The sequence below is a fragment of the Carettochelys insculpta genome, chromosome 12 (genome assembly GCF_033958435.1).
Source record: "Carettochelys insculpta isolate YL-2023 chromosome 12, ASM3395843v1, whole genome shotgun sequence".
In the NCBI taxonomy this organism is placed as follows: Eukaryota; Metazoa; Chordata; order Testudines; family Carettochelyidae; genus Carettochelys; species Carettochelys insculpta.
This window is the reverse complement of record NC_134148.1, coordinates 10685372-10709317: the sequence shown is the minus strand read 5'-3', so window position 1 is coordinate 10709317 and position 23946 is coordinate 10685372. Positions and strand designations below refer to the sequence as shown.

The window sequence follows — 23946 nt, the reverse complement described above, 5'->3', positions numbered from 1 at the left end:
TTTGTATGTAGTAGTTAATGATGATATCTTTTAACTGAGGCCCCAGGTAAGTGCTTTTTAAAATTGTTGATTTTTGTTGATTCTTCATCTCTGTGGCAAGAAATGTTTCCTGGGAACTAAAGAGAACCCTTTCTCTTCTGAACTGTTTGTGACAGTGTTCTGTTTTGGTTATAGCAAGCCGATGAGACTCTGGATTTTGAAGAACAGATCCTGGAAGCAGCTAAGTCCATTGCAGCTGCTACCAGTGCCCTAGTCAAGTCAGCCTCAGCAGCCCAGCGGGAGCTGGTAGCACAGGGAAAGGTGGGTGAACAGGACATTGAACACAGCAGAAGTATTTTAAATTGTAGAGCGTGTAACATCTTAACTTTACGATGGATGAAGGGCTTCTAGGTGGACTAATAACATGTGAATCTGTTGGATTGCAAGCCCTTGCCCAGCTGGGCTGAAAAATCTGTTCAAACATGATTAAATATTTTGCTTTCTGCTGTGTCAGCTGTTTGTAATGAGGAAAAGTATTTCACTCCCTGAAAAAACAAGATGCAGGCATATGAGGTATGATCCCATAGTACATTTTTGGGATTTAAAGAGAAGCAGAGTAGTAAACAGTAACATTCTGGTCCAAATTAGTAGAGGGTGTCATTAATGGCGCCTTCAGTGTGTTGAATGATTCTGTCAGGGCCCCTGTATGAATACAAATTAAGCATATGCAAATGGATACAGATATTGCTAGGGCAATTAAAGTGCTTACAAAGTGTCCTATGTCCATTTGCATTCGTAGCCTTGACTGCTTTTTATTTCATTTCACTTCCACTTCTTCTCTTTATCTAATTAACTTAATTTGAATAGAACTTAAATCTCAACAGCATCCATCTTTTTTGCTTGTGAGAACAGTTCATCATAGGAACTACTGTTGTTTTTTATTTGTGGCTTCTAATTATATTTAAACACAGCTGAGCAGATTGTGCCATTGAGCCCTGGGACAAAAGAGCTATTCTGTCTTATTCAAGAGGGCTTCCTAGTGAATTTGTGTTTGGGTCCACTGGGATCACAATTGTTCTGGAACAGTAACATTGTAATTGTCTGAGAAGATCTCCCATAGAACTTACTTAAAATGTATAAAACACATACTAAATAGATTGTTACTGACCCTGCTTTGCAACTGCTTTGGAGGATAGGGTCATAATTCAAAATGATCTGGATAAATTGGAGAAATGGTCTGAGGTAAACAGGATGAAGTTTAATAAGGACAAATGCAAAGTGCTCCACTTGGGAAGGAACAATCAGTTTCACACACGCAGAATGGGGAGAGACTGCCTAGGAATGACTACAGCAGAAAGGGATCTAGGGATTATAGTGGACCACAAGCTAAATATGAGTCAACAGTGTGATGGTGTTGCAAAAAAAGCAAACATGATTCTGGGATGCATTAATAGGTGTGTTGTGAACAAGACACGAGAAGTCATTCTTCTGCTCTACTCTGCGCTGGTTAGGCCTCAGCTGGAGTATTGTGTCCAGTTCTGGGCACCGCAGTTCAAAAAAGATGTGGAGAAACTAGAGAGGGTCCAGAAAAGAGCGACAAGAATGATTAAAGGTCTAGAGAATGTGACCTATGAAAAAATGTTGAAAGAATTGGGCTTGTTTAGTTTGGAAAAGAGAAGATTGAGGGGAGACATGATAGCGGTTTTCAGGTATCTAAAAGGGAGTCATAAGGAGGAAGGAGAAAACTTGTTTCTTTTTGGCCTCTGAGGATAGAACAAGAGGCAATGGACTTAAACTGCCCCAAGGGAGGTTTAGGTTGGACATTAGGAAAAAGTTCCTAACTGTCAGGGCGGTCAAACAGTGGAATAAATTGCCAAGGGAGGTTGTGGAGTGTCCATCGCTGGAGATATTTAAGAACAGGTTAGATAGATATCTATCAGGGATGGTCTAGACAGTACTTGGTCCTGCCGTGAGGGCAGGGGGCTGGACTTGATGACCTCTCAAGGTCCCTTCCTGTCCCAGTGTTCTATGATTCTATGACAACTGTCAGCAAGAATAGTCAATCAAATGAGAATGTAGATTCCTGACTTACTCCTCTATTTAGACAATTATATTGTTTGCATTTGTGTGATAGAGAACTTGTTCATATTTAGTTACTTTGTCATATAAGCAGCATCCTTTGCTATTCTCACCACCCCCAGCCCTGAAGAGAGCAAGAAATATATCCTGGTATAAGCCTGAAATGTCTCTGTGGATTCAGGCTTCCTGTTGGAGGGAACAGTTACCTTTCTCCTCATACTGTTTTGAGAGGGAAGCAGGCAGCACTTGTGCCTTGTTCCCACAAAGCTGAGAGAAAATGCTAAGAACATATTAATTCCTCCACCCCAGGAAACAGCGGTTTTCCATTCTGATGTGGGCACATTTGTGAAATGCAGTGCCGTATTAGAATACCTGCTCTTGTTGCTTAGAGGGAAGATTTCTCAGCTCTGTCTTTCTCATGCTAACACACTGGTTCTTTAAGACCAGTTTTCCCAGCCAGTGCATTTTATCAGCACACATGCTTGGTGGCATGAGCACCACCTTGTCCAGCTCAACTGATCCAGCAAATAGTGTGGTGCCACAAAAGGGCACAGCCTTGCTCTGAATACCTAACTACTTTCAAAAAGTCCAAACTTTGCTGCTCAAACTCAACTGGAGTTATTCAGAGTTGTGTAAAACACATCCTTTCATTAGGCGGAGAACTGTTCACTAGTAAACGAGCTATAATGAAGATTCCGCTGAGGTGGTGAGTTCACAACAAATAACCTAATGATCAATCTTCAGTTAATTGGTACCAGAGGTGTTTTCCAATTCCTGTCTACAGCAGACACCAACTAGGCAGATTTGTCGCGTGGTGACCTTTGAAATGAACAGACAGAATGCTCTCCAAATCTCCCCAGTCTGCAAATACAGGATGCAATCTGCTGTAATTCCTTTGAGCCAATAACACATACTTTCCTGCCTTTTATACCTGTTGTTACTGCCCACCCAACAGCTCAAGAGCAAGCAGCAAAAAGCTCGTGTGGTAACAGCTAACACGCCATTCCCTTCATTGTCTGTGTGAGAGATGAAAGGAAGGTACTAAGGAGTTCTTACTCCTTCACTCAACTACATGAACCAGACACAATATTGTCCTGTATAACTTCAAAGCAGCAGTCAGTTAAAGCTACAAAAAAAGTTTTGTGAGATAAGTCCAAGAAATGTTTCAACAAACAGGTTTGTTAAACTTTCTTCTTTCCAGTTTGTTCTGCATTCTCTTAGGTAATTCATGTAGTAGAAACAGTTTGACATTAGGTAGCTGTTTCAGGTTCTGCAATAAAGTTGAAGTTTTATGAAATCAGATCTGATCTGCTTGGCTGTGTCTAAACTAGCCCCCGCCTTTCAAAAGGTGGATGCCAATGAGACACTGTGGGATATGCTAATGAGGCACTACCGTGAATATGCAGCACCTCATTAGCATAATCGCCACAGCAGTTCGTAAGTGCCTCTTTCAAATAGCACGCCACCTGTGTAGATGGAGGCCTTTCGAAAGGACCCCCAGTCTTCAAAAGCCCATTATTCCTATTTGGTTTTAGAAATAAGGGGCTTTCGAAGATGGGGGTTCCTTTTCAAAGACCCTTGTGTATGCAGGTGGTGCATGATTTGAAAGATGCACTTTTGAATCGCCACGGCTGTCCTTATTCTAATGAGTTGCTGCATATTCATGGTAGCACGTCATTAGCATATCCCAAAGTGTCTAATTGGCACCCCCCTTTCGAAAGGCAGGGGCTAGTGTAGACATAGGCCTTCAGTTTTCCTCATTCCCTAGACACCAGTGTCCAGATCTCTGCTGAGCTTCAGATGCTCTTACTAGGTATGGTGCTGCAAGAGAGCTCTGAAACCTAAAAAACCCAGAAGCCTCACATATTTTATTGTAAAACTGAACTTTTCTCTTACAGCAATGTTATAAATGTCTGGCTATTACACTGAAAACTCCCAGTCGGGATGTTCCAAATGTAAATTTGCGAATTTTGATGTTAACTCCCACCCCTGAAATCATGCAGTTGCATGAGAATTTTGGCCTTCACTTTTTAAAGAAATTCAGTAATTTTGCAATCTTCAGGGTTGAAGGGAAAATCTGGAAATTGTGAGCCTTAAAATCACAAAAAACAGAACACAACTTGAAAGACATGAATTTTTTTCTTTAATCTCAAGATTTTGGGGTACCCTGGCACTGGCTCATGGTTTCTGAACAAACGGGTCTGGAAATGCTGGGAAATCAGAAGACTGAGTGCTTATGAACACACAGTGGAAGACATTTGCTACCTAGAATTTGTCATCAAACATCAGGCAGGAGTGTGGGAACTCAAAGGAACTTTGTTTTTCTACTCAGTGGCAGCTTCAGTATATTGCAGGAATAAATCTTTTCAACTGACTAGTAATTCCCAGTCTCTTCTGGCATGTCTTGATCAGGCAAATCCTGAGCTGTTCTAGTCTTAGCTCTTTATTGGTGTCTCTGAACTTACAGCAAGATGGGAGCACCTCAAGTAACATTATAGGTTAGAATGTTCCTGAATGAACAGGAGACAGACAGCGGCTGCAGATCAACAGCCATAAAACGCACGTTGTTATTGTGGGCAGGGAGCTCCTCGAGTACTGGTCAGAAAACCGTGGCTAGTACAGAGATAAATGCCAGCGTTTGGGAACCACTGACTCATATTAGCACAGAAATTAAGTAGAAATTTTCTTGTGGTTTGTTTGTTTTTTTGTTTGTTTTTGTTTTTGTTTAGTGTGCACTAGTGTTCCCTTTAATCTTTTCCATCCAAGTGCAGAGTTTTTCCATCCATGTGTGAAATAAATTTTGATGTGCACTGAGACATGTAAATGTGCACTGGTGCCTAGCTGTGGGCAATCTGCTCTCAGCTGGGCAGCAGTTGAATCACTCCTGAATGGCCACACAAGAACTCAGCTTACAGGGAACGCTGGTGTTCACGTAGGTAAATAGGGGAAGGGGTGTGCATATAAGGTTTCCTTTTCAGATGGGTTTGGTCTTTGAACGTAAATCAAGGCAAAGCAGTTTTGTATTTCCCTGTAAGTGTCTGAACTATTCTTCCAGGTTGGAGCTATTCCTGCTAATGCAGCCGATGATGGACAGTGGTCTCAGGGACTTATTTCCGCTGTGAGTAACTTCCAGTTTTACTTTTTCTTGAAAGTCTCCAAGAAAGTAGAACTTTCTGTGACTTTATTTGTTGACTCCTAGGCCCGAATGGTGGCAGCTGCAACCAGCAACCTGTGTGAGGCTGCCAATGCCTCAGTACAAGGTCATGCTAGTGAGGAGAAACTCATCTCATCTGCCAAACAAGTTGCGGCTTCTACAGCGCAGCTACTTGTGGCTTGCAAAGTGAAGGCTGATCAAGACTCTGAAGCTATGAGAAGACTACAGGTAACAGAGTTCACAATATAAAAGTCCAGAGCTTGGTAAACCATCGCCGTTGCACCTGTTCAGCAAATCCAGAATTTGGCCAATAACATCAGGAAATTGTCCTGAAAAAGTCATGGGTTTTATCCTCTCCAGTAGTGAATAGGTTGTGTTGACCAAGGCTGCCATATTGCATGTAGCCAGAAAACCGACAGGAGGCAGCATGGGGGCAAGTCAGAGGGGACTGGGACTCCTGGCTGCTGCCACTTTGCTACTGTAGCAGTGGCTGGAGCCCCAGGCCCTTTCAATCCCTGCTGAAGCACTGCACCATGTGCTCCACGCAGCTCTTGAGGGCTCAGAGGAGGCAGCACTGAGGACTGGCTGCCCCAGGCTCTGCTCAAGGCCCCACTTACCTTGCCAGCGGTCCGTGGAAGCTGCCACAAAGCACAATATCTTCTGGAAAGTTTTGACAACACTTGGAGGGGCAGAAACATTTCATACAGGATGACTGGGAGTAAGGCATCAACTTCCCAACACGCAGCTAAGCAGTCAATGTGCCAAGCACACCTGAGCCCTCAAGTTGAGGGACACCAGAGTAAGAGCTGCACCGACAGCGAAGAAGCAAGTGGTGATTGTACTATGAAAGCTTGAAATGCCAGATGGCAGCTAGTCAGCAGGAAATCATTTTGCAGTTTGAAAATTCTCGGGGGAGGGAAAGGGACATTTATCATGCAAGTGTTCAGGATCATTAATTGTCATTAATAAGGCCATGTGGCTCTAACAGACAGCAACAGAGTAGAGAACATTCTACAATAAGAAATGGGTTATATGACTGCAAACATTGGTGGAGAAAGAACGGATTCTGGCTTGCTTTGCTGTTTGTAAAAGCTGATTTAGTTTTCCCCTTCGAACAGGGCTTGTTTGAAAGTTGGCTTGGACAACACTTCACTCTGGGATATTAAGCTTGTTGTCTCAGGGTTTTACAACTGACGTGCTCAGTTTAGAAATGACTGCATCTGTTACTGCGATGTCAGTTTCAGGATATAAGAGAGAAAAGGTGGCTGAGGCCACTTCTTTTATTGGGCCAGCTTATTTTGGTGAGAGAGACAAGCTTACACAGAGCCCTTCAGGTCTCAGAAATGCATTCAGAATCATGGTTAAATTCAAAATAGAGCAGATTGTTTAGCATAGGTAGCTAACACATTTCAAGAGACCTTTCGATAGGTAGGGAATTTAATGCAGCTTTTACTGACTTCTAGCCCTGCAGTCTCAGCCAGTATTTGAACAACTGGTTCTAAGTTTTCTTGGGATAAAAATCAATAAATGTACTTCAGTTAGTAAAATCAGCAAGTGAGGACTGAATGCAGATATCTGAGCAATGGAGTCTATTATCTATTTGGTCGTTTATCAAAATAGAACGATGATTTAAATCATGGTCAAAGCTTGAAGCAAATTTAGGGCTCTATGGTGGTTTAAATAGAAAACAATGGCTTTGTAATATTATCCCTACCAGGAGGTGGGTAAAATTAGGGTAGTTTTGGCAGTTGATGAGGGACTCGGATGGGTTTGTCATAGTCATGGGCAAGTAACTGGAAGATTGTTCTGTTTCTGACATTCGTATCTGAGTGCCAAGATGAGGCTGCAGGAACTGTAGATGCAGACTAATGCCTAATAGGATGTAAATCTAATATTCTGTTCTGCCCACCCATTCAGGAAGATCAAGTGTATCGGGTTACCCTAAGCAAATTTTATGGAATGCACATAGAGTAAAGTTAAATATGAAGTTCAAGGAGGCAGGCACAAGAGCCCTGGAAAGGTGATTCCTTTATGTGTTCAGGCATAGGTTTGGAATAGTTTCTTCTCGAAGCAGTGGAGCGGATTTGAAAATGGGAACATCACTTGCCACTTGGCCCATGAAAGCATGTGCCCAAACAAATCTGTTAATGTGCCACAGGGCTCCTCATTCTTTTCACAGATACAGACTAACATGACTGTTTCTTGGATACACGTCCAACAGTTCTTGCATTTCTTTGTATCTCCTGGGCCAGCAAAATGGAACCCTTGCTGAGACAGTCTGATCCGCGACATCCTGAGCTAGCATTAGTGTGCATTAATTATTGGTATTGTTAATTATAGCTTTATGCCAGTTGACATGAACAAAAAAAAATGTTTGTCGGGTATTTAGCGTATAGGCCTAACCCATAACCATGTACGGTGGCTCTAATAATATGACAAAATCAAAGTCACCAGGGTTCAAAACCCACTCCTCACAGGTGGCTTCAATGCCATTTAATGATAGGTACTCCAGATGCAGCTCATGTTTTGGAGAGGGAAATATTCTTGGTCAGTGATCTGTATGTTGCTCCTTCACTAAACTGACTCAGAAAGGTAGGGAAGCCCACCAATAAATGTTCCCACGGTGCACTCAGTGCAAGCCTCCAAGGAAGCTGAAAGGAAGTCTGTAGCTAAACCTCCCATCTTGTGGTCAGTCCCTGTCTGTGAGCTCCTTCAATAGCTGAGATTCCACAATCCAGAGCTCCCTTGCTACTGTGACCAAGAGACCCCAGTCATCTGCCTCCATCCTGCCACTGATGATCTCAAGAGTGAGTTAGGAAGCAGGAAGGAGCATCACTCCAGAGACAAGATGAGTCATCAGACATCACCTTCAGCACCTAGTCAAGTCATTAGTTGGCGTACGTCTGACATGAGGGGTTTGGAGTGTGGTCTGAGAGGAACATAACACCAGCTGTTGTAGCAAATGGAGGCATTCAGTGGTATACAACATTTGCACAAAACCAACTCTAATTCATAAGCTGTACACAGAGCCCCAAACTGGGTCAGAGGCCTACAGAAATATCCAAGTTTATGTTCACCTTATAGCGCTGATGGGCAACACAAAAGTACACTGGCTGTTTGGTGAGGAAAAGTAGGATCCTATCTCTGGAGTTCAGTGGAGCTCTGTCTTCTGTCTTCAGGGACCCACGTTATGTATATAGGGCACCTTAATGCTTTCTGCTTCTAACTTCCTTTTATCTCCTGTCCAGGCTGCAGGGAACGCTGTCAAACGTGCATCAGACAATCTTGTCAGGGCAGCCCAGAAAGCAGCATTTAGGAAAGCAGACGAGGACGACGTGGTGGTCAAAACCAAGTTTGTGGGTGGCATTGCTCAGGTTGGTGTGAACATCCAGAGCCACAGCAGGAAAAAAGTTGTTTCAGACTATTGCCTTGTGTAACACAGGACTGGCTTCATGTAGTACTGCATGAAACATCATTGTAAATAGCTTGCCTCAGTATGTTTCCATTATGGAAAAATGAACAACTTGTGCGTACGGCGTGTAGGCAATATTCTGTGTTTGTCCTACACAATGCAGTCGACAGTTGTGATAGTAATTTGCCACCGTATCGTAGCTTTATGTGCGCCTTCCAACTGTTGAAATATTTCTTGATGCTTAAACTGACAATTCTTTCCAGATGTTGCTAGACATGCTTTAAATTATCTTGAAATCTCGGTGATGTGACAGTTTTATGCCGGTTATCTTGTAATGAGGCAGTGGTGGGGAGAATTGCTTATGCCTCATTAGTATAGCTTTAACAACTAGATAGGGCTGAATATAATTTGAACTACTTCAATCAAATTCTAGAATTGCCACTCACTGAAAAATAATGGAAATCTGATTCTACCGTGTGTGCCACTAAAAATGCAGGAACTTGCCATTCCTGTGTTTTTTACAGCCCAGTAACATCTCCTGTGTGCTCCTTGCTGCAGGAGACTCCTACAAGTACCTGGGGCAATAAATGTTCAGTTTTACTGTCGATCAGTGTATTGCATTAAGAAAGGTTTGCAGGATAGGTTTGTTGTGTCCCCTTTCTTACTGTGCATCCAACAGACACCAGAAGATGAGATTTTAACACAGGAAAAGGTCAGATTGTTAATAAACTAGAAACCGCTCTGGTTGATTTCTCTAACACAAAAGACCAGCCATAGCTGGTCAGAATAAATGTCTATCTAGCCTTGTATCTTGTGCTCCTGCAGTGGCAAATGCCAGGGGATTCTTCACACACTTAAATGTTTTGCTGGACTGGGGACAGTGTGTTGAGTGCTTTGCAGAAACACACCTTAAAATAACTGTGGATTGGTCACAAGCATCATTGTGAAAAGGATGAAGATCCCCTGCTGCGTCCCTGACCCCCATTTCGTTCTCTGCTATCACAATCCTTGCTCTTTTTTCTAGATCATTGCAGCCCAGGAGGAAATGCTGAAGAAGGAAAGAGAGCTGGAAGAGGCAAGGAAAAAACTGGCCCAGATCCGCCAGCAGCAGTATAAATTCCTCCCCACAGAACTGAGAGAAGACGAAGGTTAAACTGTTGAGCTGTTTTATGTTTTTTAAGTAAATGAGCCGAAGGGGGACTGCATGGAGAGAACTAACTGACAGCATCCTTATATGCCTGCCGCTTACCTAAACTAAGTGCGTGTAATAGCTTTAGGTGAGCAGAGGGCAATAAATGTTTGTTCTTTCTCATCTGTTCAGCCCAGGTGCGTGCTCATCAAATGTTCAGCCCACCATTCCTGTTCCTCCCTTCCCTGGCACGCTGTTTCTCAGGGGAGAATGCCTCACTTTTTACAGAAGGTTACACAATCAGTATTATGGCATTACCTTAAGCTTCATCTATTTATTGTTCCTTGACCTGTTGTAAGACTTTGTTAGTATTAATGGGAAAATCATTTATCATAGCAATCTACTTTTATGGAGCCAGTGGATATTTTTCCTCCAACAAGAAAACTGAGAGAGGTAAATATGTGTTTGAGAGGAAAAAGGCATCTGAGTGTGGGTTCTAAGAGATTTTGTCCTCTTTCAGTGTTATAAAGCTGGTTCACCCAAGGATGGGAAGGATCTTCTTTGTACCTGTTTGCACTAGTTTTATTAGTTGCTGCAGAGTATCCACCAGCTTCCGCTTGTACACTATTTAGTTTAACCATTCCGTGTCCTGCAAAACACAGACATATCCATTCTTTTCATAGGACAAATAAACCAAGAAATGGAAATCTTGTCACGGTCTTAGTACCAGATTCATGAGGGGAAAATGTTTTCAATTATATACCTCTCCGTGTGCAACTACTTTTAAAATAGGAAAAATCCACTTCAAATTGGATTGAATGGCTCCTTTCAAAGTAGGTTACCTGGCTCAAACTGTGGGATTTCTGCTAGAATGTACAGTAGGTGAAGGAGAGACATTTTTAGTACGATGAAAAACTACCGGACCTCTTGCTGTTCTCTTCAGTATTTTATTACTAATTGTTCTTTTTAAAAATCTAGATGGGCTGTTTTTTGGTTGTTTTTTGTATGTTTGTTCTTTGAAGAAACTAATAGCTGTTTTAGAAAAGGCCCTTTTCCAAAATATGAGAGAACATGTGAACATCTGAAATACGGACATTGGGAGTTAAGAGCTTTTTAATTTGCATTGATCGAAATGCCCTCTTTAGGGAATTGCATTTCTGAGCAGGAGTAACAGAAATTGTACTTTTGTCTTGAGTTGCCAAAGGTACTGTGATTTTCTCAACCTCTGATGTGGCATAAACCCATAGTGTGGGTTTAAAATGGTGCAGGAACTGGAATTAACAAAAGCTACCTGTTTGACCAGCTACAGAAATGCAATATTTTTTAACCATGATTCCCCAGCACACACCCATCCCTAGGCAAACATTCTGAGCAAGTAATATAAAGCCCTTTGGGGTCAAAGAATGTTGCTGCTCCGTCCTTCTGGAAGCCAGGCTGCCATTTTAGATGCCTATCACTACTTCCAACTGAGCCAATTTTGGTAGAAGCATATCCACATACCTGTCCTTGTTGCAGCAGCAGTATTTCTTATCATACGGGCTCAGAAGTAATCATGTTGTTAAGTTACCAACTTAGATATTGCTAACTTCTCATTTAAGTTACTTGCATGTATTATACCAATCACAAATTTTGTCACACTAGTATAAATATATCGCACAGAAAATGAATATTAAAATGTACAAAGTATCTCTTTGCTAATGCTGAAGTATTTCAGACTCAGTAGAATTGTGGGGTCTCAGTAAATGATGAGACAGCAATTGGCAACCCCTGAGTAGAATCCTTTTGATAGGATAAAATATGGATTTGTCTAAGTGTGTCCAAAATGAGCCTCTGCCCTAACATTGATGATGAGGTAAACTGAAACTGCAACCTATGTGTAAGCCTCCCTGCATGCAGCTGCCAGAGGAGAGCCCAGTCTGTGCTTTACAGCGCCCACCCCACTCCCAGCCATAGCCGTATTAGTTTGATTGTCACCATTACTTTGTGCAGTAACTGGTGGCACAAAACATCTATATTAAAAATTCTTTAGAAAAGCAAAACAAATCTGTCATTTAAGATTTTTAAGTAACGTGGAAGGCTACAGTGTTCTTTACTTTTTTTAGGGTCTACAGGCACGTAGTCTTATTCCAGCTTTTTCCTTCTATTGCTTTTTTCAGTATAGGTAGGTCTACACAGCAAAGTGTTATTTTGACATAACTTTGCTAGTGTCTACACAATGCAACCACTATTCCAAAATATTTTCGAAATAGCAGTTGGCTTATTTTGAAATAGGTAAACCTTATTCAAGGAGAAATAGCACCTCTTTTGACCTGTTTTGAAATAGGGGCTGTTAGGCAGGGAATAGAGCCTATTTCGGAATAAGCCATACTGCTTCCAATGAAATAGTCTCTATTGCGTGTAGATGCTCTACAGTAAATCCCTTGATTTACACAGTGGTTGTGTCCTGAGCAGCCTCCATGTAAATAAAATTTTGCATAAATCGAGGGTTGGATGGGGAGATCCCTGGAATTCCCCGGCTGGGGGAGTGCACAGCCACACAATCCCTGCCTTCTCCCTCCTGGGGGGCACACAGCTTCTTGCAGTGTGGTTTCTCCCAACTATGTGCCCGCCAGGCTCTCCCAACTGGGGGAGCCAGGAGCTGGGGTCTGAGTAGTGGTTTCAACTTGCACTTAAGGTGCATTAATGTGAATTAAGTGCAAATCGAAATCACGCTTCTTGAGGGTTTACTGTATTTCAAAATACCTAAGGACTATTTCAAAATACATTTTGTGTGTAGTAGCATTGTTTTGAAATAAGGTCTTTCTGAATAGCTATTCCAGAACATCTTAGCTACGTCTACACTAGCCCCAAACTTCGAAATGGCCATTCAGTGGCCATTTTGAAGTTTACTAATGAAGCGCTGAAATGCATATTCGGCGCTTCATTAGCATGAGGGCGGCCGCGGCGCTTCGAAATTGACGCAGCTCGCCGCCGCGCGGCTCATCCCGACGGGGCTCCTTTTCGAAAGGACCCTGCCTACTTCGAAGTCCCCTTATTCCCATGAGCAGATGGGAATAAGGGGACTTCGAAGTAGGCGGGGTCCTTTCAAAAAGGAGCCCCGTCGGGATGAGCCGCGCGGCGGCGAGCTGCGTCAATTTCGAAGCGCCGCGGCCGCCCTCATGCTAATGAAGCGCCGAATATGCATTTCAGCACTTCATTAGTAAACTTCAAAATGGCCATTTGCGTGGCCATTTTGAGGTTTGGGGCTAGTGTAGACACGGCCCTTGTTTCTGAATGAGTCTGCTGTATAGACACACCCTTAATCAGGCTGCCAGTTTGTATCTTTTTCTTTTGCTTACCTGGATAGTATAAGCATTCCTGTAATCCTTTCTTTTTAAGATGGGGGAGTAGGGGTGTCTGTGTCTTGCCAATTTGGTCTTTTATTCACTTCCTGGAATTTAAAATGCTATAAGGTGACCGTTTTCATTAATATTGTACGAATGCTTCATTGTGATCACTGTAGTGCAATAACACTGCATTTTAGTTGTGCAGTGAGAGTATCTTCCTGTTTTAGGAAAAGTAAAACCAATCCCACCACATCCACAGTGAAATTAAATTGTTTACAAATATTGTACTGCTGGGATTTTTTCAAGCTAATAAGATATATTTCTGTTCAAATCATCCTCTTGTCTAGAGGGAGATTAATTTCAGCACTTTACCTGAGGGATTTTATCTTGGTTTTCGTGCTCTTGGTTGAGACACTGTTTTGGTCAGACTTCTGTCGCCTTTGCCTTTGATCGACAGATGAGCTGCAATTCAACTTGGGATTTACACAACAGGTTACTGGACGGTAAGTTAAGGTGTGAATCTATAGCACAATAACTTGCTGAACAGTAACATTGTTTTTGAATACTACTACATTGCATTCTGGGACTTCTAAACATTATTGCACAGCAAGCTAGTGCACTGTAGATTTACACCCTGTTTGCAGTTCAGTAACTTTCTAGATAAATAGACTGGAATATCCAGCAAACAAGCTGAAGTGTTTTTCAGCTTGATTTTTTTTTTTTTTTTTAATTTTGAGAGGTTATTAGATTCCAGTCTCATTTGAAGTGTATTTAATTTTCTTATCATTCTTGGCACTCATAATAACCCTCAAATTAATGTTAGAACATCTGTCGTGTTTGTAATAACGTAGTGCAGTTATTTGGCAAAGATGCAACAGACAATCTCAGATAAGGATGACGAATGAGTAGCTATTAGACATTATTTTCTCCCTTAACTATTCTGGCTTTTAAGTTTTGATATAGCAAACAATTTATGTAGTATTTTACTCATCTTCATGATATGAAACTCACTTCTAGGGTGGCTTTACACAAAGATCCAAATGCTAAAATGGAGTCGGAAAGAACGCTTTTTGTAAAGTTTTTGTAAACTTTTCTTTTTCCAAAGTCAGCAACAGCAAAGTGACAGGTGGGCTGGGGAGGCTAAACCAAAAGGTGAAGATGGAGCTGTTGCTTCCTTTTGTCCAATTGCCTTTAATCTCCTGCATCTTCAGACTAGTCTCTGTAGTGGGATCTATCAAAAATGTAACATAAATGGTCTTTTAAATTTCCTTACCAACTAAATGGCCTCACGTTACTTAAAAAACAAAGCCCAGGCCACAAAACATGCTGATGACAAGGCCACCAAGAAGTACATCTTGTGTTTTGTGACCTAGCTAATCCATTCTTCTTTTGATCATTTTTCCTGGAGTTTTTTTGTGCCTGGTGTCTGTAAAAACTCCTGCCCCGTGTTACTACAGTGCACAGTTGAAAAAGGAGAAAAGGTAATCTTTGTGTACTGTTGGTTTCCCTGAATTTGTATTGAAATTTGGATGATTCCAGGGGACTCAGCTCCTCATCCATAGTCAGTATTAATCCTTGAATTTGCTTTTCTGTATTTGCAGTAATATAAAGAGAAATACACTGCTTGAGAGTGTGAATGAATAAGTTTCTGTGTGTGTGTGTGTGCACGCACACGTATTAGTCCCTGTTACCGGCAATGTCACTTGCTACACAATTTTGGTAATGCAACACTCCCACAGAACTTAGGCAGCATCTACAGAGTCAGTACTTTTTTAACTAACACATGTGACCGGCCTGCTACCGTTTTTTGTAAGATAAGCATTTACACTGGACTTAGCATATTAACTAATGGTGCATTGAAATCTGAAAGGACGGGCTAATGTTGTTGACACCAATATTCTATAGGAAGCAAAATCTCAAAAGAGATAAAAGTAGTGGACTGCTGAACTTCACCACACGTAGGAGAGATGTGAAAAGGTAGAGTGGTGGCTAAAGTAGAGATTTTTCTCTTCCGTTCATCCTTAATAACACTAACCACTGCAAGGATACAGTTGATAATAAACAGGGTAAAAGCAACATAGATAAGCTTTACTTTTATTTTTCGGAACTAGAGAAAATTGAAGTGTTCCTTGTCCTTGAACTACAACAAAATCATTCTAAACTGGGCATTGACCAACAGGAGAACATACTCTATCCACACGGAGCAGAGAGCTGGCAAGCTTTCCCATGCACCTTCTAAAAGCCTAACACCTCCGTGGCTTCCTTCTATTATAACTTGCCTTGTGAGGCAACCAAGTACCTGTTAGTGTAAAACAGACAAGGATGTAAACCTGCCACATTTTTCATCTCCTTTATTTCATCAGCCTGTAACAATGTGTTTCTCATGAAAGATACTTTGCATAGCAAGAATTCCTGTCCATCAAGAGTAATATATTGAGTTGTAAGTAATTAGAGCTGCCTTTGTTGCTTTAAGAAAACAAACCACTATGTCTTTTTTCTTACTGAAATTTGCTAACTTTATTAATATGGCTACAGCTGAAGAACCTTCTGAGTGACTCAGTTTTATAGTGGCGTGCTTGCAAGTTGGTGGGCGTGAACTCCTGTCTGGAGCTCAACTTTCTCCTAGAGCTGTAACCACACAGAAAAGCATGAAGGGGGTTTGCCATGCTGTTCCACTGTATGTATGCTGCTTATCTGGCCACAGAAAGTATTTTTTGTATTCACCAAAAATAAACTTTTAAAGGAATGAGCAGCTTTCTTTTGCGTGTGTTTGTTTGTCGGACTTCAGCCACTTCATGCTCCTTCCCACAGATTGGCATGGAAGGGTTCATATTGAACCCAAGCTATGTGGCAACCTTATGATTTGGGAAAGATTGGAGTATGAGGCGGGAGGGGAATAGCTCATTTAAAGCTATGCTGGATCCAGTGAGGTAACATCAGATGGGCGCCAGTGAGCCTTTAGCACCCTTTGAAAGGAAGCAAGTGTTATCAGTGTACATCTGTGGTATACAACAGGATGATATGACAGTGGTTTCCAGAGCATGAAGAAGGTTTGCAGGCTAAGATGGGAGCAAAATAAAATTCCTTATTGTTAATCTTGATGCAAGAACAACACTGTGTTCTAAGGTTTCTCAGGTCCGGGAGCTTCAACAAGCCCTGTCACCACACTTGCATGGTCCCAGTGCTAATAGATAATCTCCCTTTCTTCCTTGTTTGTTTGCTGAGCAAGGGTGGCGGTGGAGGTGAGGGGAGGTTTAGGAAATGCATCTTTTAGTGGTTGGCCAGATCAGTCTTACACAAAGGGGTGGGAAGTGCTGGCCATGATGAAGGCAAACTCACTTTTTTACACGTTGATTCAGAAGTATGTTTGTGTTAGTTGTCTCTTCCTGCTATCCCCATTAAAATAGCTTTGATTTAAGTGAAAAAGAGCGCATTTCCAAATGCCAGCTCTGCAAACTCAGCCTGGGGTCAGGAGCCAAGAGGCTCATTTGTTAAAGATTCCAAAGGCTACACTCTGTTCATCATGCTTCAACTACTGTATTGAATTAATTATGTTTTGTTACCTTTGTTTGTGTGCTTTTCCCTTCTCTTACTTCTGCACGGCTATGGGGGAGGGACAGGAGCAGCACCAGCCTCTTTTTGGCAGTGGTGCCGAGGAGGGTAAGATAGAAAATTGTTGGGGCCGGGGAGGTACACTACACTAGACGTCATGTGGGCACACTTTCTTTTTTTCAAACAGTGCATATGTAAAGGCTTACTTCTCCCCTGCTGCTAGCCGCAATACGGCTTTGAGAGCTTGGCACCCAAAAAGCAGCAGCTGCTGACTGGGCACCCAGCTCTGAAGGCTGCACCACTGCCAGCAGCAGCACAGAACTGTAGAAGTGAAGGAGCAGTGCCAGCCTGTGCCAGCATTTTTTCTGTGCTGCTGCTGGTGGGTGTGGTGGCAGTGCTGTCTTCAGAGCTGAGCACCCAGCTAGCCCCCACCACTCCCCAGCTGTCCAGCTCTGAAGGCAACAGCACAGCCAGCAGCAGTAGAGAAATAGGGGTGGTAATACCACTCCATGCCACCTTAATGTCTGCATAACATCTGACCTTCGTTCCAGGAGGGATAGCTATGAGAGGACTAAAGCAAATATTGATACGGCAATATCCTCCTTCACCAGTACCATCCCTGGAGAGGGAGCTGGATTCTGTTCATCTTGGGCATCCACAGCTGAATTTTTCACTAAATCTTAAAACTTCTACAAGTCCTTTGGTTATTTCCTGTCAAAATGCTGGGTTATTTTAAAGTTTGGCACTGTTGCCTTAGTGATTGCTAAGCACCCTAGTCATCCATATGGTCATCCCAATAAAAAAAATTATTTTAGACCTTCACCCACACCACATGTTGCTTCTGAGTCAGAATCCCTTTATTTAAAATGCACCAGTCAGTCAACATGAAGCCCAGCACCTGGAACAAATGATGAATCTTTCATTTTCACTCCCCACAGTACCATGTGTTATCTTAACTTCAGCAGTGTAATATGATTCACTGTTTCAAAGCACATGCAAAACCACTAATATTGTTTTCGTGCAGTGAGAAAACTCTTTAGTATTGTCGGGTGTTTTCTTTATTTAATTCTTGATCCCCAGCCCAGGTGCTGGCTTTGATGATGTTGGCTGAAAGTTGCATTTCCAGCTCAGATGAAACATCTCATGGTCCTCAAGCATTAATGTAAAACTTTTGTTTTGAAATGAGTGCCAGGATACACTTCATTATGTAGGAATAAAGATTATCAGGATCCTGAGGTCCTTGTGCCCATTGTTGGCATTCAGTAAGGTGTCATTGAGTAAAATATTAATCAGTTAAAGATGTATTCCATCATTAAATTTCATTTCATTCAATCTTTTGCTTGTAATTGCACTGGAGACATATGCTGCATTTTATTGGTCTAAATATTTATTGATTTAAATTGAAATATTAATGATCCAATTTAAGCCATGGAGTGAGTGCCCAGGTTCCTGGGTGATGGATGTATGATTGCATGCCATAATACCTTTATATTTGCTCATCTTGTATTTTTGTTTTCCAGTCCAACAGGAAATATGTTAAACTCACTTGCAATCCAGTGTGAGCTAACACCATTACTATCACTACTTATGGAATATAAGATGTTTTAGGCTCCCAGTCAGCAAAGAAATTCAGCACAGGCATAAGTCCTAATAACTTCTGTAGGACTAAACCACATGCTTAGGACATATTTAAGTGATTTGCCAAATGGGCTAATTGGAGAGGAACCAAGTGCTGGAATTTTGTGTTCCCCTACCAACACCGTCCATCTTGTGTTAAATGGGTATGTTGGGTCCTCCAGGAATGCCAAGGCAGACCTGCTTGTTCTTTTTATCATGTTTGTCAGAGTTACCTTTTCTACTGAGCAAATATCTGCAAGATCACCTTAGTGTACTTGAGTATTAAAAATGTTACAGCGCTCCTATATAGCATGTTTCAGGCATTGATCTCAAAACTCTTATAATGGAAATAGACATCTTGTTGTCCCCATTTTACAGGTGAAAAGATCAGAAAAAGAGAAAGTGACCAAAATCACCAAGCCAATGTTGCTGGAGTTCGACCTTTACCTTTGTTGCTACACTTTGGAAATGAAATAGACTGGCAGTGGTAACAGAGTATCTGGTAGCTACCTAATTATCTATAAGGCTGTTTAGTTCACTCACTGATCTGCTTTGGTCAGTGTTACTTAAGTTTTCTTTCCTCCTAGTCAGTTACACAGAAATCAAATGCATTTTTTCCCTATAACTAATACAGCAAAAGGACTTAAACAGTGATTGTGATCAATGCCAAGAGCAACTCTAACCTTCACTGCAAACTCTTTAAACAAACATCACATCTTCCAGAATTAGTTTCAATCAGCAAGAATCTGTCCCTCCTGCTCACATTCTTGGTTTTGCCTCATTTTGGGAGAGGTCCTGCGAAGTCACTGGATCTTTCAGCTTTCACAATAGACACCAACTCTGCATTTCTCTTAGTCTTCAACTCTGCTGCCAGGGAAATGGCTGCTTTACCCTTTTGGACAAAGCTCTTGTTTTGACCAGCCTCCCACTTTGCCATGGTGGTGTTCAAAACTTAACTGCAAGAACTCTGAGCCCTGAGCCCTTTGGCACAATCGTTTTAACCACAATACCACTTTCAAAGCTTACCCGCAAATGCCTTTAATCTTCAGTAGCTATGTAGGATTCAGACATTTACTGCCAGCCTAGCAATTCTTGCTGTCTGCCTGCTCCAATTCATTTTTTCCTTGCAGCTGTATAAGAATAAGCATTTTGTCTGGTTTTAATATCCCTCTTTGAAGTGTTCAAAAAGTAACAACATTGCCATGATACTAAATTTTGGAAACGAAGCAGTGGCAGTTTCTCTGTGGCTAATCCAAAGGTTGGTTTTGGCCTTTTTTACATTCTCTGTATAGGTTATGAGCTATATGAAACAGGTGATGTTTAGTTGTCTCATCCCAACTCTTACCTGTCAGTGAAATGTCTATTTGTAAGCCAAACCCTTTGACCCTTATTGTGGAAACATATCTAAATAACAACAAAGGACTGCAGACTTGCTACTGTGTGAGTTCAAGAAATCCAGTCAAAGAATTCGGGGACAGGATCAGCCCTATGCTCTGCTCACGTTACTCAGGCTGGCTTCCCAGTGGGAGCAGAATATCCCCCCCCCTTGGTGTAAAGTGAGAAAAAGTAACTTTTGCTTTCACCGAATAGTCACATGTACGTCATCTTAAACCCTTTCTTCATTACTCAGTATATTTAGAGCAGCTTGAAATGGTCATGCAAAACAGGTTTCAAGCACATAGCTGAGAACAGCCTTTGCTCTTAAACACAGCACAGATATTTGCCCAAGACGTCATTGAGTCTGTGTGTCTTCTTCACATCCCCACGGATGCTCCACTCTGCGTGTCACTGCGTCCTCATCCCGGCACTCTGATTCTTCCATAGCCGTGGTTTCCCACACCACACATGCACAGAAGTGCCTCCTCGTGCTCTCTGGTGTTCATGCGGTGTGGACTCCTCAATTCCTTCTCTACCATCCTCAGCTGCAGGTGGAGCATCATTAGTCTCTGCAAGACAGTTCGAAAATTTGTTAGTTCTAGTTGCCTTTAGCTGTTCCCTAGTCCAAGTTGTTTACCCTTGTTCTACTTTACATAAAAAAAAAAAAAAAAAGTTTATTAGGTAGTAGAGTTAGTGTTAGAGTGCTGCGTTACTGCTGTGCCGGTCTCTCAGGGATTCAAGCAGTGCACCACATATAAGGACACCATGCCCCCTTCAAATGGCCATGCATCCTGTACAAAGTATCTTGGCAAAGGCCACCAGACACAATCATGCATCCATCCATTGTTCCAGTTTGATGGCCAGAGCCATAGGGATCGGGCTAACAGGCTCAAGATCTTCTTATATGTGGAGCCACTGGCTCCAGACAAGCCAGCGGCTCAGGTTGTGGCTAAGGGCAAGGACTCCAAGCATCCCCCAGCTTCTAAATGGCCTCCCACTAGTGTACCAGGTCCCTCTCCCACCCATTCCTGGCCTCCGGTGCTGTCTGTTTGGACTACACCAGAAGAGAAAATCATTCTGGGCTCCCCAGCACCACACCTGCCAGCACCAACCAAGTGGGCACATTCCATGCCGAAACATAAGCACTGGGTGTTGACATCATTGGCACCGGCAAGCCCACCACCAGTTAAGGCACAACAGACTACTCCAGCATCTGCACCCTCGGCATTCACGCCCACTTGGAAGCAGCACTGCACATGTTCCCCTCAATCAAGGACTGCCTACAAGACCAGTGCTGATACCCCTCCCCACTCTCAGGCACCAGGGGATTTGACGTGGCATTGCCACTAGCATGGTGCTTCTACCATACCTTCTGCAGTACTGCTACCATTATCGAGAGACCCAGTGGTGGCACCGTCTCATCAGTCTTGATCATTGTCAAGTTTGCCACCTTCACCGTGCCTCTCCTGCCACTTGGCTTCGTCCCGTGCCTCCAACATTAAGCTCCCAACACCAGGTGCCTAATCCGATGTTGCCAGCATGTTCTCCTCCAAACATTCCAGGCCTGTACATCCTTGGCAGCCTGTTCCACCTGTACCCATGTAGCCAGACAAAGTCCCCCCCTTACAAGCCAGCTTGCTCGCTGCCCCCCCCCCCCCCCACTGAGGAGCACACAGGGCACGGAAACGGCTGCTGACAGCACAGTCTTTGATGCCCTCATTGAGGCCCAGATGAGCTAGCTTATCGTGACCCTGAGGAGCAGAAAGTACAGCTAAAAGGCTAACAGGCCAAACTGTCAACATGAGACGGCGGGGACCCTCAAGAAATCACCCCAGCTGGCATTGATGGATATGATGACCACACAACCATCCCAGAAGGGGAAGTGCCCCACCCACACAAAAGAATGTCCTGTACTCCTAAATTGCTTATCTCCTGTCTTACAAGTGCAAATTAAGTAAGAAATGCCCTTGTAACAAACTGGCGTCGCAAAGACAGACCGGTATGATCTGGCACCATAGATAAGAAAGAGAATACGTAACCCAAAAGGGGTATAAAAGATGGGCCCAGCAGAACTCTAACTTTGAGTGCATTCCACCAACTACCTGCTGGTCGGGTCAGGTGATTGCCTCCCGAGGTCCACAACTGGGGACGCCCAACCTCGTATTCGTCTTTCCGCAGAATTGAGTGACCGATCCAGCTTGGCTACGCTGGTATCGAGAGACGCAGAGAGGGTAAGATACACCCATGCTAGGTCTCCGACTTTTTGTGCACAGCTAAAGAATTAGAGCTCTGTAACTAGATGTCGTTGTGTCAAGATATCATTGTGTTAGATGGTAACAGATATCTTTGTATTGGATTGTAACGTAACTTGTTAACACCTGTACTTTGCTAGCATATAAGAAGTAAACAATAGCCTTTTGTAACAGCATGCTTATAACTGTAGCTTAAATAAACTTGTAACTAGTTAAGCTCTGAGCCTGACTGCTGTTAACCCTTTTGTCACTGCAACACAGCCGGCACAACAAAAGAACTTTAACCGTTTAGTTACTACAGCCTGGCCGTGGGTGAGAGTGCTAGGAGCTGCCTGCTCTAACAGTAAAAAAAAAACTGGGTTGCTTAGGACCCAGGGGAGTACCTCACCGCACATTACCTGGCCACCGGCTAACAACCCACTACTGTAAAATACCATCCACCACCTCCTCCACAGTTTGCCCAGCACTGTTCCCAACTGGAGCAGCAGTAGACCTATTGGAATGAAGCATCACAGCATCCAGGTACCCAGGCAGCACCATCAAATGTATTGGCATTGTGCCCGCCCTCACCATGGCCATCCATGGCACTGTTCCCACTGTCAGTGAATCCTGGCACTAAGGAATCACTATCTGAGGGGCAAGGAGCCTTTCCTCTGCACCCATCTTCTTCCTCACTGGATGGCTTGGTGCTCTTTTTGTTATCTCCTTCAACAGATGGTGCTCAATCATTCCAGGACCTTTTTGGCTGAATGGCACAGGCACTGGATACCCATGAAATTCCAGGGAAACAATACCAGCTCCTATGCACAGTACAGCCTCCATCATCCTCCAGGGTGGTGTTGCCCACAGATGATGCTATCCTGGACCCAGCAGCAGTCCTGTGGCAAACCTTGGTGTCTATCACCACCACCAATAAGCAGGCCAATAAGAAATACTTTGTAGCATCTAAAGACACTGAATTTCTGTTCACCCATCCACCCCCCCCAGCTCACTGGTGGTGGATGCAGGCCACACAAGACCTGTTCTTTCCACTCAACACCACGAGACAAAAAAAGTAAAAAAAATGGGATATCATGGGCCAGAAGGTGTATTCCTCTGGCACCCTTCTCCTCCATGCTGCTAACTACACAGCCATGGTGGCAGATTATCATTTTCAAAATTATTCCAAGCTTCAGGAGCTGGTTCCTGCGTAACCTGAACCATCAGCGCCATATGCTCTCCAGCATTATTAAAGAGGGTCACACCATTGCCAGCACAGCCATGTAGTCAGCCATGGACATAGCTGACACAGCAGCATGTGTCACCTCATCAGCAGTTGTTATGTGCCGGACTTCGTGGCTCATCCCCTCAGGAGCACCCAAGGAGCTAGAGCTGAAAGTTGAAGATCTGCCATTAGACCATGAGCATCTTTTCATGGAGAAGACAAATGACATCCTCCACTTAATGAAAGACTCCAGGATGACATTACACACCCTTGGCATGTATACACTCCCACTCAAGCAGCCTCAATATTCCCCATACCAGCGCCTTCAGGACCAGTTCCAGCAGTCCCACCCACAAGCTGCTGCTACCCACCCTACCATGGCCATGCTGCCTTGGATCCTCAAACAACCTCTCACAGAGCTGTGTACATGAGCAGGGTGAGCTCACACCCTTGGCTCATAGATTAAACATAGCCTAAGAGTACATATGCTCTGCACACAAAGGTGTGATTATACGAGGAATTGGCATTGCCCTGTTAGCTTCAATCTAGTAAGATAGACCTGGCAGCATGGGTTTCAGCCAGAGCCATTTGCTCACAAGAGCTGCAAGCAGCATGTGATTGACGGGTCATGGAAGTTCTCTAATGCTGAATTGTCCACAGGTTTCTACATCCTGTAGGTTCTTCCAGCAGCAATGGCCAGGGAATCCTTCTAGTGATCTAGGAGCTGCTCTTCCTGCTGCAGAGTGCTCACTCAAACACCTCTGCTGATGGGAAGTGTTTACAGAGAGGGGTGAATTAGAGAATTGAAAGGAGTCATCCTGGTTTTGAAATTTTATTCTCCATAAACTAAGATAGTAATGTCCGG

General features: G+C 43.1%; 1 protein-coding gene across 6 annotated transcripts in view; it reads left to right on the top strand.

Moving 5' to 3' along the window:
* TLN2 (talin 2) overlaps nucleotides 1-15825 on the top strand; it is a 495540-nt gene extending 479715 nt beyond the window's left edge. For 5 of the 6 annotated variants that reach the window (XM_075006263.1, XM_075006264.1, XM_075006260.1 and 2 more), the window contains 5 exons: nucleotides 175-300; nucleotides 5114-5176; nucleotides 5258-5440; nucleotides 8461-8586; nucleotides 9649-12634. In XM_075006263.1, the coding sequence (XP_074862364.1) occupies nucleotides 175-300; nucleotides 5114-5176; nucleotides 5258-5440; nucleotides 8461-8586; nucleotides 9649-9777 (627 nt within the window). In that variant the 3' untranslated portion in view covers nucleotides 9778-12634. Of the gene's footprint in view, nucleotides 1-174; nucleotides 301-5113; nucleotides 5177-5257; nucleotides 5441-8460; nucleotides 8587-9648; nucleotides 12635-13002 lie in introns of those variants that run through there. The other variant, XR_012647070.1, reaches the window with a different exon arrangement.
* Nucleotides 15826-23946: the final 8121 nt, after the last annotated feature.